A 14,061-nucleotide genomic window follows, 5' to 3' on the forward strand; every position below is an offset into this window, starting at 1 on the left:
CGTAAGACTCTTGAACGCATCATAATTAAATTATCCCCTCAACTGCCCCCAAAATGGATTAACTCGCTGGAATAAAAAAGACAATATAACATACATCCATAAACGTGGACGCATGTGAAAAACTGCAATATATTTATCTGTACAGTAATCTATTTATTTATTTATATATATGTATATATATTTATTTATTTTATATATATATATATATATATATATATATATATATATATATATATATATATATTATTTATATACATTTATTTATTTATATATGCACCTTATTGCTTTTTTATCCTGCACTACCATGAGCTTATGTAACGAAATTTCGTTCTTATCTGTGCTGTAAAGTTCAAATTTGAATGACAATAAAAAGGAAGTCTAAGTCTAAGTCTCTAACAATTGTAAAAAAAATTCCAGGATTTCAGTTCAACTTCAGCATTGGAGCATTCACACGCAATTCCGTTCGGAATTGCCACACTTAGTCCATCCATCCATCCATTTTCTACCGCTTATTCCCTTTGTGGTTGCGGGGGGCGCTGGAGCCTATTTCAGCTACAATTGGGCGGAAGGAGGGGTACACCCTGGACAAGTCACCACCTCATCGCAGGGCCAACACAGATAGACAGACAACATTCACACACTAGGGCCAATTTAGTGTTGCCAATCAACCTATCCCCAGGTGCATGTTTTTGGAGGTGGGAGGAAGCCGGAGTACCCGGAGGGAACCCACGCAGTCACGGGGAGAACATGCAAACTCCACACAGAAAGATCCCGAGCCCGGGATTGAACCCAAGACTACCCAGGACCTTCGTATTGTGAGGCAGAGGCACTAACCCCTCTTCCACCGTGCTGCCCACACCTAGTTATTGATAATATTCCTCTTTGAGTGAATGTCATGTATAAATCTTTTTTTTATGATATTCTAAAAAAATGACTGCATATTCAGTGTTTAACAACCAACTAATCATATTCACCATTGTATTTATTTAATACAAACAGAAATCTTTCAAAAAACAATTTCTAACTTCTCATTTAATTGCTCAATAGATTTTTCCACAGACACAATAAACCCCCAAAAAACACATTTTCTATTCAGAAAGGCGAGTAAATAACTATAATTGTAATTTGAACTCAATAACTAATCATGTGCTTGACTACTTTTTCTGCTTTTTTTTGTTGAAAAATCATGGATGACAATTGAAGTCATTTTCTTTTAGCGTTAAAAATATAATAGACAATATGAAGCCCCTCTGCATATTGACCATTACAGATATGTAATCCATGGTTTTAGTAATTGTACTAGCAGGGTGTCCACAAAGCCTCTTTAAAATGAAATAACAAAACAAAACAAAAGTAGTTGATGTGTCATAATCACTTTTATGGAACCACATTTTTAATCACGTTGTACTTATTTATTTCCAGTATTATGGTGATGAAATTTTGATGCATGTTTTGTACTAATTCACAATAAGGCTAAATATGTTTTTTAGTGCAAAACAATAACATTATCAAGACTTAAAATAGCAAAAGCAGGGAACTAACCTCGTATGACTGCCTTACAAGACATGTACTTAATATTAAAAATAAAGATACAATTGATACAATATTAATATAAATCATGAATTAAAAGGAGCAGAAATATGCAAAAAGGTGAAGTACCTTTCCCCCTTAAGTACACACATGAGCTTTTCGACTCTGTTAAGGCCAACAAAAAGTAAACAAAAACATCAGTTTACTCAAAGTCATCTTTTCAACATTATGATTTTTATATTTCTACTCTCAATTTTGTTCCATAAAATAACACCTTTATATTTACCGGTATATGCATTGTCACTGTTTCAAATCTTGACTATTTTAATTAGATTATAATAAGCGGTAGAAAATGGATGGATGGATGGATATAATTACTTTATCTCTTTACGAGTCTGTTTTAAATGTTTGGTATAATTTGTTTATGTGCTTAACACGTACAGTCTGCTACTTTTTTCCTACACTTTGAACCCTGCGGCTTATAAAACGGTACGACTAATTTAAGGATTTTTCTTGGCTGACGGTATTAATGCAAAAAGTAGAAAAAAAAATGCAAATACATTGAAAAGGTGTGTTATTGTTTGTGCTACGGCGCCATCTTCTGGGCGACTTGGGAGAAGTGCTGCATTGCCCTTCTGTTTAGACTGATCTTTCAACCGGAAGTAGAAGTGCCGTTGGTCTACTAGCCCTCCATAGCGTTTGTACTTGTATGGATTCTTCATTAGTCACTCTCAGCAACGCTTGTAAGTTTTACAATATAACTAAAACAATTCTTACTTACTAAACCTTCACATGTGCGATGTCTGTAGGAGTGTTTTCATGCATATTTATACGTGCTATCGTAATGTAATAAAACTGGCGTCGTTAGCAATAGCTAATATGCCAACACGTTTAACGAGTGTCTGTGTTAGTATTGTTAACTTACAACGGCATTCTTTTTTGCAGTGTTTCAGTTTCACAAATTCACCAAAACGTCACCGTGGAGTTATTGAGTCTGTTTAGCTGATTGGCGAGCTAGCTTCCGCAGCTAGTGGGTCCATGACGATGACTTCTGTTTTGTTTGATCAGCCGTTTTACTGCCGTGTTACAGGCAGCTTAACAACGTATATATCTGCCGCTTATAAATGGAATATATATTTTTCTTCTGAAATTTTGTGGATGCGGCATATATACCGGTGCGCTCTATAATCTGGAAAATACTGTATTTAGAATATTGTTATTGTGTGAATGCTCTAAAGCATTCACACATATGGTTTTCTACTCCAAAATGTATCTATTTATTCAATCTATTATTATTATTATTAATCTCCAGATTTTGGCGCGCTCTACCTTCCACATTTTTCACCCGATTCAAATCGTTCTAACTTCAAACTGTTCAGTCTATTCAGGAATTGCGGGCTTTCCCTTGACAAATTACAAAAATTGCCAGATTTCCCAGACTTCCAGGTTTTCTGGGACATTTTTCCCATTCAAAATTAATTGGCTATTTTCCAAACTTCCACCATTCCCACATTTTTCAACCTATTCAAACCATTCCACCTTCAACACATTCCACCATTCTGGAAATTCAAACTTCCCCTTTTCCAAGTTATTTTTTGAACTGGAAAAATTCCCGGTTTTCCCTATTTTTTCTGAAATTCCCATTGAAATTAATGGAACATTCTTCTAAGTGCCATATTTCCCACATTTTTCATCTGATTCAAACTGTTCCAACTTCTAAATATTCACCCTGTTCGGGAATTGTGTGCTCTCTTACAACAATTATTTAAAAAATTCCTGGATTTCCCATATTTTTTATTTTTATTTATTTTTTTTGCATTATCCCGATTCGAAATTAATTGGCCATTTTTCAAACTTCCAAAATTCCCACATTCTTCAACCCATTCAAACCATTCCACCTTCAACACATTCCACCATTCTGGATATTCAAACTTCCCCTTTTCCAAGTTGTTTTTTGAACTGGAAAAATTCCCGGTTTTCCCGAAATTCCAGGAATTCCATAATAGCATTTTTCAATTTAACATGTTACTACTTCAACATTTCTCGACCGATTTGAAAAATTTCGACACCAACTCATTCAGACCATTCAAGTTTTTTACCATTTCCAAAAAAATTCCCGCTTTTCCCGAAATTCCCTATTTTTTCTGAAATTCCCATTGAAATCAATGGAACATTCTTCAAAGTTCCATATTTCCCACATTTTTCATCTGATTCAAACTGTTCTAACTTCTAAATATTCACCCTGTTCGGGAATTGTGTGCTCTCTTACAACAATTATTAAAAAAATTCCTGGATTTCCCATAATTTTTATTTTTTTTTGCATTATCCTGATTCAAAATTAATTGGCCATTTTTCAAACTTCCAAAATTCCCACATTCTTCAACCCATTCAAACCATTCCACCTTCAACACATTCCACCATTCTGGAAATTCAAACTTCCCCTTTTCCAAGTTGTTTTTTGAACTGGAAAAATTCCCGGTTTTCCCGAAATTCTAGGAATTCCATAATAGCATTCCTCAATTTAACATGTTACTACTTCAACATTTCTCGACCGATTTGAAAGATTTCGACACCAACTCATTCAGACCATTCAAGTTTTTTACCATTTCCAACAAAATTCCCGCTTTTCCCGAAATTCCCTATTTTTTCTGAAGTTCCCATTGAAATTAATGGAACATTCTTCAAAGTTCCATAATTCCCACATTTTTCATCTGATTGAAACTGTTCCAACTTCTAAATATTCACCCTGTTTGGGAATTGTGTGCTCTCTTACAACAATTATATATAAAAAAAAAAATGCCTGGATTTCCCATAATTTCTTCTTTTTTGCATTTTCCCGATTCAAAATTAATTGGCTCTTTTTCAAACTTCCACAATTCCCACATTCTTCCACCCATTCAAACCATTCCACCTTCAACACATTCCACCATTCTGGAAATTCAAACTACCCTTTTTCCAAGTTCAAAAAAATTCCTGATTTTCACGAAATTCCCTAATACTATTTACTACTTCAACATTTCTTGCCCGATTTAAACAATTCTAACACCAACCAATTCAGCTCATTCAGGACATTCATGCTTCTAATCATTTTCCAAAAATCCCGCTTTTCACAAAATTCCCAACTTTCCAGGAAGTTCCCATTGAAATGAATGGGACATTTTTACAAGTTGCACAATTCCCACTTTTTTCAACCTATTCAAACCATTCCGACATCAACACATTCCACTCATCCTGGACACTCCAACTAACACATTTCCCAAGTTTCGAACCAAATTTGGGTTTTCCTGGAAATTCAAACTCTTCAAAACCATTCCAACATTAAAACCATTTCAGCGTTTAAACAATTTCAACATTTAAACCATTTCTACATTCACCTTACATTCCATTAGCATTTCAGTTCAGCGTCAGCTCTTCAACATTCAAACCATTCCAACATTCAAACTATTCTTACATTCATACTACATTCTTTCAGAGTTTCACTTCAACTTCAGCATTGGAGAATTCACACACAATTCCTTCAGCAATTGCCTCTTCTAGTTATGTATATTATTTCAATAAGTTACATTATTTAAATATAGGGTTTGCCATTGTATTATTGTCCGTGACAGAGCAGGAAGGGGCTAGGAACACCTCTGCAAAGAATGATTGATATGGAGTGCCCTGGTATTTAATAATTGACATTTTACATGTGCTTTTTCATGCAAAACTGGGCCCTGCAGATCTCCGCATATAATAATGTTGCAGCCAATGGACGTATATGCTAGTTTTCAGTGTTGGGCTTGCGACAAACTCGACGACAAGCATGTGTTTGTCAGCCGCAGCTCGCGTTCTCTCCCCAAAGACACAACTGGAACGTGGCGTGAAGTCAAAAATCAAAGCGGCTGCCTGCAGATGGCTTGCACCGCAAACTTTTCTCCTGCACTGTGACTGCCTGAACTCCCTGCCAGTAATAGTATTACATTGTGATTTGTGGTCCTTCAACCTCTGCTCTAAGCCCCCGCGGGTCTACCTGCAGGGATGGATGCATGAAGAGTGTAAACATATTACATTGATACGCTGTGCGCTATTCATACAGCGAGGCGCAGCATTGTGCAGCCTTTCCTCCCCGGTGTGCCCAAGTCTATCGCCAGTTCCCCTCGACTGCAGAGGAAGGGGCGGAGGATGTGGGGGGCAGGGGGAGGGAATGTTGCATTTTGGAGTCACTTTCCAAGACGCCTCCTCAGCTCCGAACCTCATCCCTCATCCTGCACGCTCAGCTAAAAAAAGGGAACCCCTGCAATCTATTGAAATGGTCTGAAAGCATTTATCCACGCGGTGGAACATGTTAAAGGGAGCAGGATTTTTCCGCTTCAGACCGCGGGAGACACGAGGATGTGCGAGCCGACCACTTTGTCGAGCCGCGGCCTTGCGTGATACATATATATATGAAGAAATAGATACATATTACTTCATTTGTGCCAGGTCTGTTATTTTTTTTTTTTATGACAGTTTTCTCCTGTAGGCAATAAGATGGAAGATTAGGGGTGTAAATGACGTGCAAATGGTTTCTTTTGTGTCAGGGTCTCAGCCGGGGGTACCCAAAACCCGTTCCGCGGGCCAGATCCGCACCACAAGTAGAACTTTGGTGACCGAGCGGCCAGTTTTTTATTGTAAAATCTATTGTCATTTTAACAATGTAAAATGTAATGGATTACTATATATATATATATATATATATATATATATATATATATATATATATATATATACATATATATATACATATATATATATATACATATATATATATATATATATATATATATATATATATACATATTAGGGATGTCCTGTCATGTCTGTGTGATCATGTTTTGTTTTAGTCATGTTCAGTTTAGTTTTTGGACATTTGTGCACTTTTGTTTGTTTGTCACCATAGCAACCATTAGTTTTCACCTGTCACGTCACGCACCTGTTTCACGTTTTGAGTCACGCACCTGTTTTCACTAATCATGTCTGTAGTATTTAAGTTCATTGTTTTCAGTTTGTCTTTCTGGCGACATCCCACATTTATGCTCTGCACATTCCTGACACTTTTTTCATGTCCATCGTTCATGCTGCTCCTTTTGTCCATGCCAAATAAGTTTTGTTTATTAATGCCACAGTTAGTGTTTTTTGTTGTTCATAGTTTCTGCCTTTGTGCAAGTATTTGTTTTCATAGCCAAGTTGTTTCTCCGTCACTGTGCGCGCTTTTCGTTTGTACTTTTTTTTGATAAAATTAAATAAATCATGTACTTACATTCCCGTCTCGCCCGAGCCAACTTTCCGTTGCATCCCGGAAAAGCAAACACCCAGGATCAAGTCATGACATGTCCGATCATGGCTTTTTGCCGATATTCGATATTCCGATATTGTCCAACTCTTTAATGACCGATACCGATATCAACCGATATATACAGTCGTGGAATTAACACATTATTATGCTTAATTTGGACAACCAGGTATGGAGAAGATAAGGTACTTTAAAAAAAAATTAATAAAATAAAATAAGATAAATAAATTAAAAACATTTTCTTGAATAAAAAAGAAAGTAAAACAATATAAGAACAGTTACATAGAAACTAGTAATTAATGAAAATGAGTAAAATTAACTGTTAAAGGTTAGTACCATTAGTGGACCAGCAGCACGCACAATCATGTGTGCTTACGGACTGTATCCCTTGCAGACTGTATTGATATATATTGATGTATAATGTAGGAACCAGAATATTAATAACAGAAAGAAACAACCCTTTTGTGCGAATGAGTGTGAATGAGTGTAAATGGGGGAGGAAGTTTTTTTAGGTTGGTGCACTAATTGTAAGTGTATCTTGTGTTTTTTATGTTGATTTAATAAAAACTAAAAAAAAACGATACCGATAAAAAACAACAACCTGATACCGTTAATTTCCGATATTACATTTTAACGCATTTATTGGCCGATAATATCGGCAGGCCGATATTATCGGACATCTCTAATACATATGGTCAAAAGTTTACATAGACCTGTGAAGGACATAATGTCATGGCTGTCTTGAGTTTCCAATAATTTCTACAATTTAATTTTTTGTGATAGAGTGATTGGAGCACATACTCGTTGGTCACAAAAAAACATTCATGAAGTTTGGTTCTTTTATGAATTTATTATGGGTCTACTGTAAATGTGACCAAATCTGCTGGGTCAAAAGTATACATACAGCAACAAACGTAATCAATTTTGGTGATGTAGAAAAGTTACAATCAAATCAAATTATCTTCAAGGCATGGCCTCTTAACTTCATGTGAGTGATTATGATTGACGACACCTGTTGACTTCTCTGAGCCCATTTAAATAGGGCTCATGGGATGCAGTCGTTAGACTCGGTTACAAACGCGACAATGGGAAAGTCAAAGGAACTCAGCACAGACCTGAAAAAAACGAATCATTGACTTGAACAAGTCAGGAAAGTCATTTGGAGTAATTTCAAAGCAGTTTAAGGTCCCAAGAGCAACTGTGCAGACAATTGTTCCTAAGTATAAAGTGCATGGCACAGTTTTGTCACTGCCGCGATCAGGAAGAAAACGCAAGCTATCACCTGCTGCTGAGAGAAAATTGGACAGGATGATCAAGAGTCAACCGAGAATCACCAAAAAGGAGGTCTGCAATGAATTGGAAGCTGCTGGAACACAGGTGTCAGTGTCCACAGTCAAGAGTGTTTTGCATCACCATGGACTGAGAGGCTACCATGCAAGGAGGAAGCCCTTGCTCTAGAAGCGACACCTTAAGGCTCGTCTAAAGTTTGCTGCTGATCAGATGGACAAAGATAAGACCTTCTGGAGGAAAGTTCTGTGGTCCGATGAAGCAACAACTTAGCTGTTTGGCCACAATACCCGGCAATATGTTTGGAGGAGAAAAGGTGAGGCCTTTAATCCCAGGAACACCATACCTACCGTCAAGCATGGTGGTGGTAGTATTATGTTCTGGGCCTGTTTTGCTGCCAATGGAACTGGTGCTTTACAGAGAGTAAATGGGACAAATAAAAAGGAGGATTACCTCCAAATTCTTCAGGACAACCTAAAATCATCAGCCCAGAGGTTGGGTCCTGGGCTTGCCAAGGGACACGTAACCAAATATTAACATTGCTGTATGTATACTTTTGACCCAGCAGAATTGGTCACATTTTCAGTAGACCCATAGTAAATTCTTAAAAGACATCATGAATGTTTTTGTGACCAACAAGTATGTGCTCCAATCACTCTATCACAAAAAAATAAGAGTTGTAGAAATTATTGGAAACTCAGGACAGCCATGACATTACGTTCTTCACAAGTGTATGTAAACTTTTGCCCACGACTGTATATATATATGTATGTAATTTTTTTAACAAAAACATTTGTAATGTATGATAATGTATGTGTTATATTATTCGTAAACACAAAACTAATAATTTATTATTATTATTATTATTACATATTATAACTACTAGGGGTGTCAAAAAAATAAAATATTTTAAAGTGATTTCCGATTATTATTTATAACAATTCTTAATTGTTTGAAAAAAAAAGAAAATGATTTATTATTGTAACAGTATGATTGTTAAAGTTGTGGATTCTTGTCATTTCTGATTGTTTGTGAGGGCACCAAAGTTACTTCTCTCAATTTATTTTCCTCTGGCCATACCTGCTTACACCAGGGGTCCACAAACGTTTTGACTCAGGGGCCATATTAGATTGAAATATATATAATATATATACTGTACTGATATATATATATACATATATATATATATATATATATATATATATACATATACATACATACATATATATATATAAATATATATATATGTATATACATATATATATAGTCGAGGTTTCTGTGGTTTATCCGTTATACAGTACTTAATACCGAGGCAGAGCGGAATATACGTCATTATATAATATACATACCAGTGACGTGCAGTCACTAGAGGCCCCCGCCTCACCTGCCATCATGGAAAGAAAAAAAATGTAAATTTTTTTATTTTTTATTAAATTGTTATATGTATCCAGTGATTATACTATAAAGTTATTTTCCATTTAACTTCACCAGTTTTAGATTATTTTTATTCAAAATCGCTGAATTTTCACATTTGCCTTTCAAATACTGCGAGGAGACGGTGCTGTGATCAGCAGCCAGTTGAGGCACGTCACTCATTTGTGCCTCAACATGGATTGCGGACTCGGCTAACTGCTGGCCTGCTGTGCAGTGAGACCGTATTGCTATATGAATTATATTATACATTTCCATAGTTTAGTTAGCAGAGGTATATAATGTACAGTGTATTTTTTAACAACTGTATGTGTGTAACGTATTTCTTGTGCTGAGCGATCATAAAACGGCTGCAAAAGACGCACTGGCTGAGGCTCCAGTAATCCCGCCTCCTGCACCCCCGCCGTAGAATTGTTATATCAACTAAAGCCCACACTTAAACTTTCCACGTGCAAGATTGAATCTATTTAAAAAAGGTATTTCATAAGAAGCCAAAAAGTGCAAAAACAATAATGTTCGTGTTGGAGGAGTTGTGAATGACTGTAGGGCCACAACATTAGGTACACCTGCAGACTGGCTTCTTATTAAATAACTTTTGTAACCTATTTTTATGGGCTTTCCTCTTTGTGATGTTAAGTTCCTGTTATGCGCTGTTATACAGTATATGCCTTGAGCTCTTATTTTGAAGGCGCTAAGAGCGGAAGTGATGACACGGAGTGGAGCGGAGGTTTTTGAAAGAAGGTAAATAAAGTGGTCCTCGTGTAAACTGGAGCCTCCGTGTTTGTTATTTTGTAGTTTCATACAGTATAGGCGACATTTATAAACCCTCGGTTACACTTTTTTAAATAGATTCAATCTTGCAAGTGGAAAGTTTAAGTGAGGGCTTTAGTTGATATAACACTCCCGTCAGGGGGTGCATTAATCCAGCACAACAGCGGCGCATGGACTTCATTTATAAGTAAAGGTAAGACCATAATAACGTTTTTTTATTAAATGTGCTTTTTTGTGTGCTACAGTTTGTATGTGTAAAGTTAAAGTTAAGTTAAAGTATCAATGATTGTCACACACACACTAGGTGTAATGAAATTTGTCCTCTGCATTCGACCCATCCCCTTGATCACCCCCTGGGAGGTGAGGGGAGCAGTGGGCAGCAGCGGCGCCGCGCCCGGGAATCATTTTTGGTGATTCAACCCCCAATTCCAACCCTTGATGCTGAGTGCCAAGCAGGGAAGAATGCTGGTATGAGCTTTTAAACATAACCTGTAAACTGCTGCCAATCAAATGGTGAATAAGATACTCTTTAGGGTTCATATGTTTGTAAATCTGACTGTGATGAAGTCAGTGCCTCACCAGCCATCAACCTCACCGCACGTCACTGATATATATATATATATATATATATATATATATATATATATATATATATATATATATATATATATATATATGTCTTAATAAGGTTATCCAAAAAATAGTGCTCGATACCGTAGTAGAGCGCAATATATGTATGTGTGGGGAAAAAATCACAAGACTATTTCATCTCTACAGGCCTGTTTCATGAGGGGGGGTAAATAGTCTTGTGATTTTTTTCCCACACATACATATATATATATATATATATATATATATACATACATATATATATATATAGTCAAAACGTTTGGGCACCCCTGCTGTAAGCAGGTGTGGCCACAGGAAAATAACATGAAGGAAGTAACTTTGGTGCCCTCACAAATGATCAGAAATGACAAAAATCCACAATTTTAACAACCCTACTGCTACAATAATAAACATTTAAAACAGCAAAGTCCACATTAAAACATCGGCAAAGGAGCAGACAGAAAGGGAGATGAGGGGGAGTGAGGGGAAGCGCCGTGTGTGTGTGTGTCCTCTTGAAAGAGGCACCACTGAATGAGAGGTAGTCATCTACCAAGTACGCTTTTGGCATCTTTTTCCAGAAAAGTCCGCTCTCATCACAATTAAAAACCGTGGTACGAACCGGGTTTCCTCAATCTCTTCAGTGCAAACAAGCACAAAATGGCTGCCAGCGCCGCACAAAAAGAATGAATGAAACGTTTGTACACAGAGGCAGCCATCTCGAAGTTCGGAAACCGAAAAGTTCGCAAATAGAGGGGGTTCCCAGATCGAGGTTGCGCTATACCTTGTCCTTAACAAGTGCCCGATAATCTCTGTAGTTGAGTAAACATAGCTCCATGACTGAATGTGGGAATACTGCACGGTTAAATCAATCACTTTTGTGCACACCAGTAAAACGAATCAACGATCGTTCCGACACTCACTCAGGCAGGTGTTGTCGGAGAAGCTCCTCAGGAAGTCGGTGCACTCTTCCTCCTGGTTTCCGCTGCCTTTGCAAGTGCACCATGGCGAGATGGTCCACTGGCTGAAGTTGCTGTCCACATAGTTGGGCGTCATCTCCGTCCCTGTGAGGACATAGCACAAACACACGTTAGAACAGAGGCGTCAAAGTCGTTTTCACTGCGAAGCTCGAGCATCTCAAAAGGCAGAGTTCACACTCATAGCAAGTGTGAAAGGAAAAGTGCAATAAGAGGAGAGACGTGTTATTGTTGAGACCACAGGTGTCAAACTCAAGGCCCATCCATCCATCCATTTTCTACCGTTTATTCCCTTCGGGGTCGTGGGGGGCGCTGGAGCCTATTTCAGCTACAATCGGGCGGAAGGCGGGGTACACCCTGGACAAGTCGCTACCTCATCACAGGGCCAACACAGATAGACAGACAACATTCACACTCACATTCACACACTAGGGACCATTTTGTGTTGCCAATCAACCTATCCCCAGGTGCTTGTCTTTGGAGGTGGGAGGAAGCCGGAGTACCCGGAGGGAACCCACACATTTTATTTTATTTTATTTGGCCCTAGAAAAGCCTGGAAATAATATGTATCAACAAGGTATTGTAACTTTTCTTACTAAATGTATTATTTCTATCTATTTTGGGAGAGAAAAAAAAAAGTACTCCATGTAATCGCAAAGGATGTTAACTTAAATATTGTCTAATTATGCAAAAATATATGATCTAACATTGAAACAATTTTTTAAATAGAAATAAATATTAATAATAACGATTTTTAAAGCAAGTTATCCATCAAATTGTGCAATGTAAAAGTAGCAATAGATTTCATGGTAAAATTGTGAAATTTACTGTAGTTTTTACAGCATTTTTAGCTAAATGAAAAAAACAAAACATACTTCTTTTACTGTAATATACTGCGGTGCCGTTTTGGCATTTACAGTTATACACCGAAACATCTACAGTTCTTGATTTGCGGTAAAAAAACAAAAAAAAAAAACAAAAAAAAAACTGGCAGCTCAGGTTCAAAAATTTTACTATAAAATTGTTTTTGTTTTTTTTTACAGTAAAAAAAAACAAATGCCCATTTTACAGTAAAATTCTGGCAACTGAGCTGCCTTTTTTTTTTAACCATAAAAACATCAATACTGTTTTTTCATTTACAGTAATATACACTACATTTTGAGGTGAAATTTTTGCCACTTACCATATTTTTTTTTACATTTTAGTTTAAAAAAAAAATCGACTAATTAAAATGCATAAAACAATTGAGTAATAATAGTATTCACTGTTAGAAGCAAACATAACTGCGATGTGGCGCTCAGTGAAAACGACTTTGACACCTCCGGTTAAGACACTGAATATAAGGTGGGAGGCAGGGAGTAGGCTCAGTTTGGAGGGGGGAGAGAGCTTATGACGCTACTCACTGGGAACAATGGTGCATTGTTAAATGAGCAACAAAAAGGGTGAAGAGATACACTATATTGCCACAAGTATTTGGCCACCTGCCTTGACTCACATATGAACTTGAAGTGCCATCCCATTCCTAACCCATAGGGTTCAATATGATGTCGGTCCACCTTTTGCAGCTATTACAGCTTCAACTCTTCTGGGAAGGCTGTCCACAAGGACACAAGGAATTTTCCACCATTCTTCCAAAAACGCATTGGTGAGGTCACACACTGATATTGGTCGAGAAGGCCTGGCTCTCAGTCTCCGTTCGTTCTAATTCATCCCAAAGGTGTTCTATCGGGTTCAGGTCAGGACTCTGTGCATCCACACCATGTCATTATGGACCTAGCTTTGTGCACTGGTGCAGAGTCATGTTGGAAGAGGAAGGGGCCCGCTCCAAACTGTTCCCACAAGGTTGGGAGCATGGAATTGTCCAAAATGTTTTGGTATCCCGGAGCTTTCAAAGTTCCTTTCACTGGAACTAAGGGGCCAAGCCCAACTCCTGATAAACAACCCCACACCATAATTCCTCCTCCACCAAATTTCACATTCGGCACAATGCAGTCCGAAATGTACCGTTTTCCTGGCAACCTCCAAACCCAAAATATTTAGAAACGAGGAAATTTCCTGACTGGATTTGTTGCACAGGTGGCATCCTCGGACAGTTCCACGCTGGAAATCACTGAGAGCGGCCCATTCTTTCACAAATGTTTGTAGAAA

At 37.4% G+C, this 14,061-nt stretch overlaps 1 protein-coding gene across 1 annotated transcript in view; it reads right to left on the reverse strand.

Moving 5' to 3' along the window:
- Positions 1-14,061, reverse strand: part of LOC133619496 (GDNF family receptor alpha-2-like) — a 316,184-nt gene that overhangs the window by 70,257 nt on the left and 231,866 nt on the right. The window contains exon 6 of the mRNA XM_061980552.1: positions 11,860-12,000. Within this exon, the coding sequence (XP_061836536.1) occupies positions 11,860-12,000 (141 nt within the window). The remainder of the gene's footprint in view (positions 1-11,859; positions 12,001-14,061) is intronic.

The sequence above is a fragment of the Nerophis lumbriciformis genome, linkage group LG20 (genome assembly GCF_033978685.3).
Source record: "Nerophis lumbriciformis linkage group LG20, RoL_Nlum_v2.1, whole genome shotgun sequence".
Classification (NCBI taxonomy): domain Eukaryota; kingdom Metazoa; phylum Chordata; class Actinopteri; order Syngnathiformes; family Syngnathidae; genus Nerophis; species Nerophis lumbriciformis.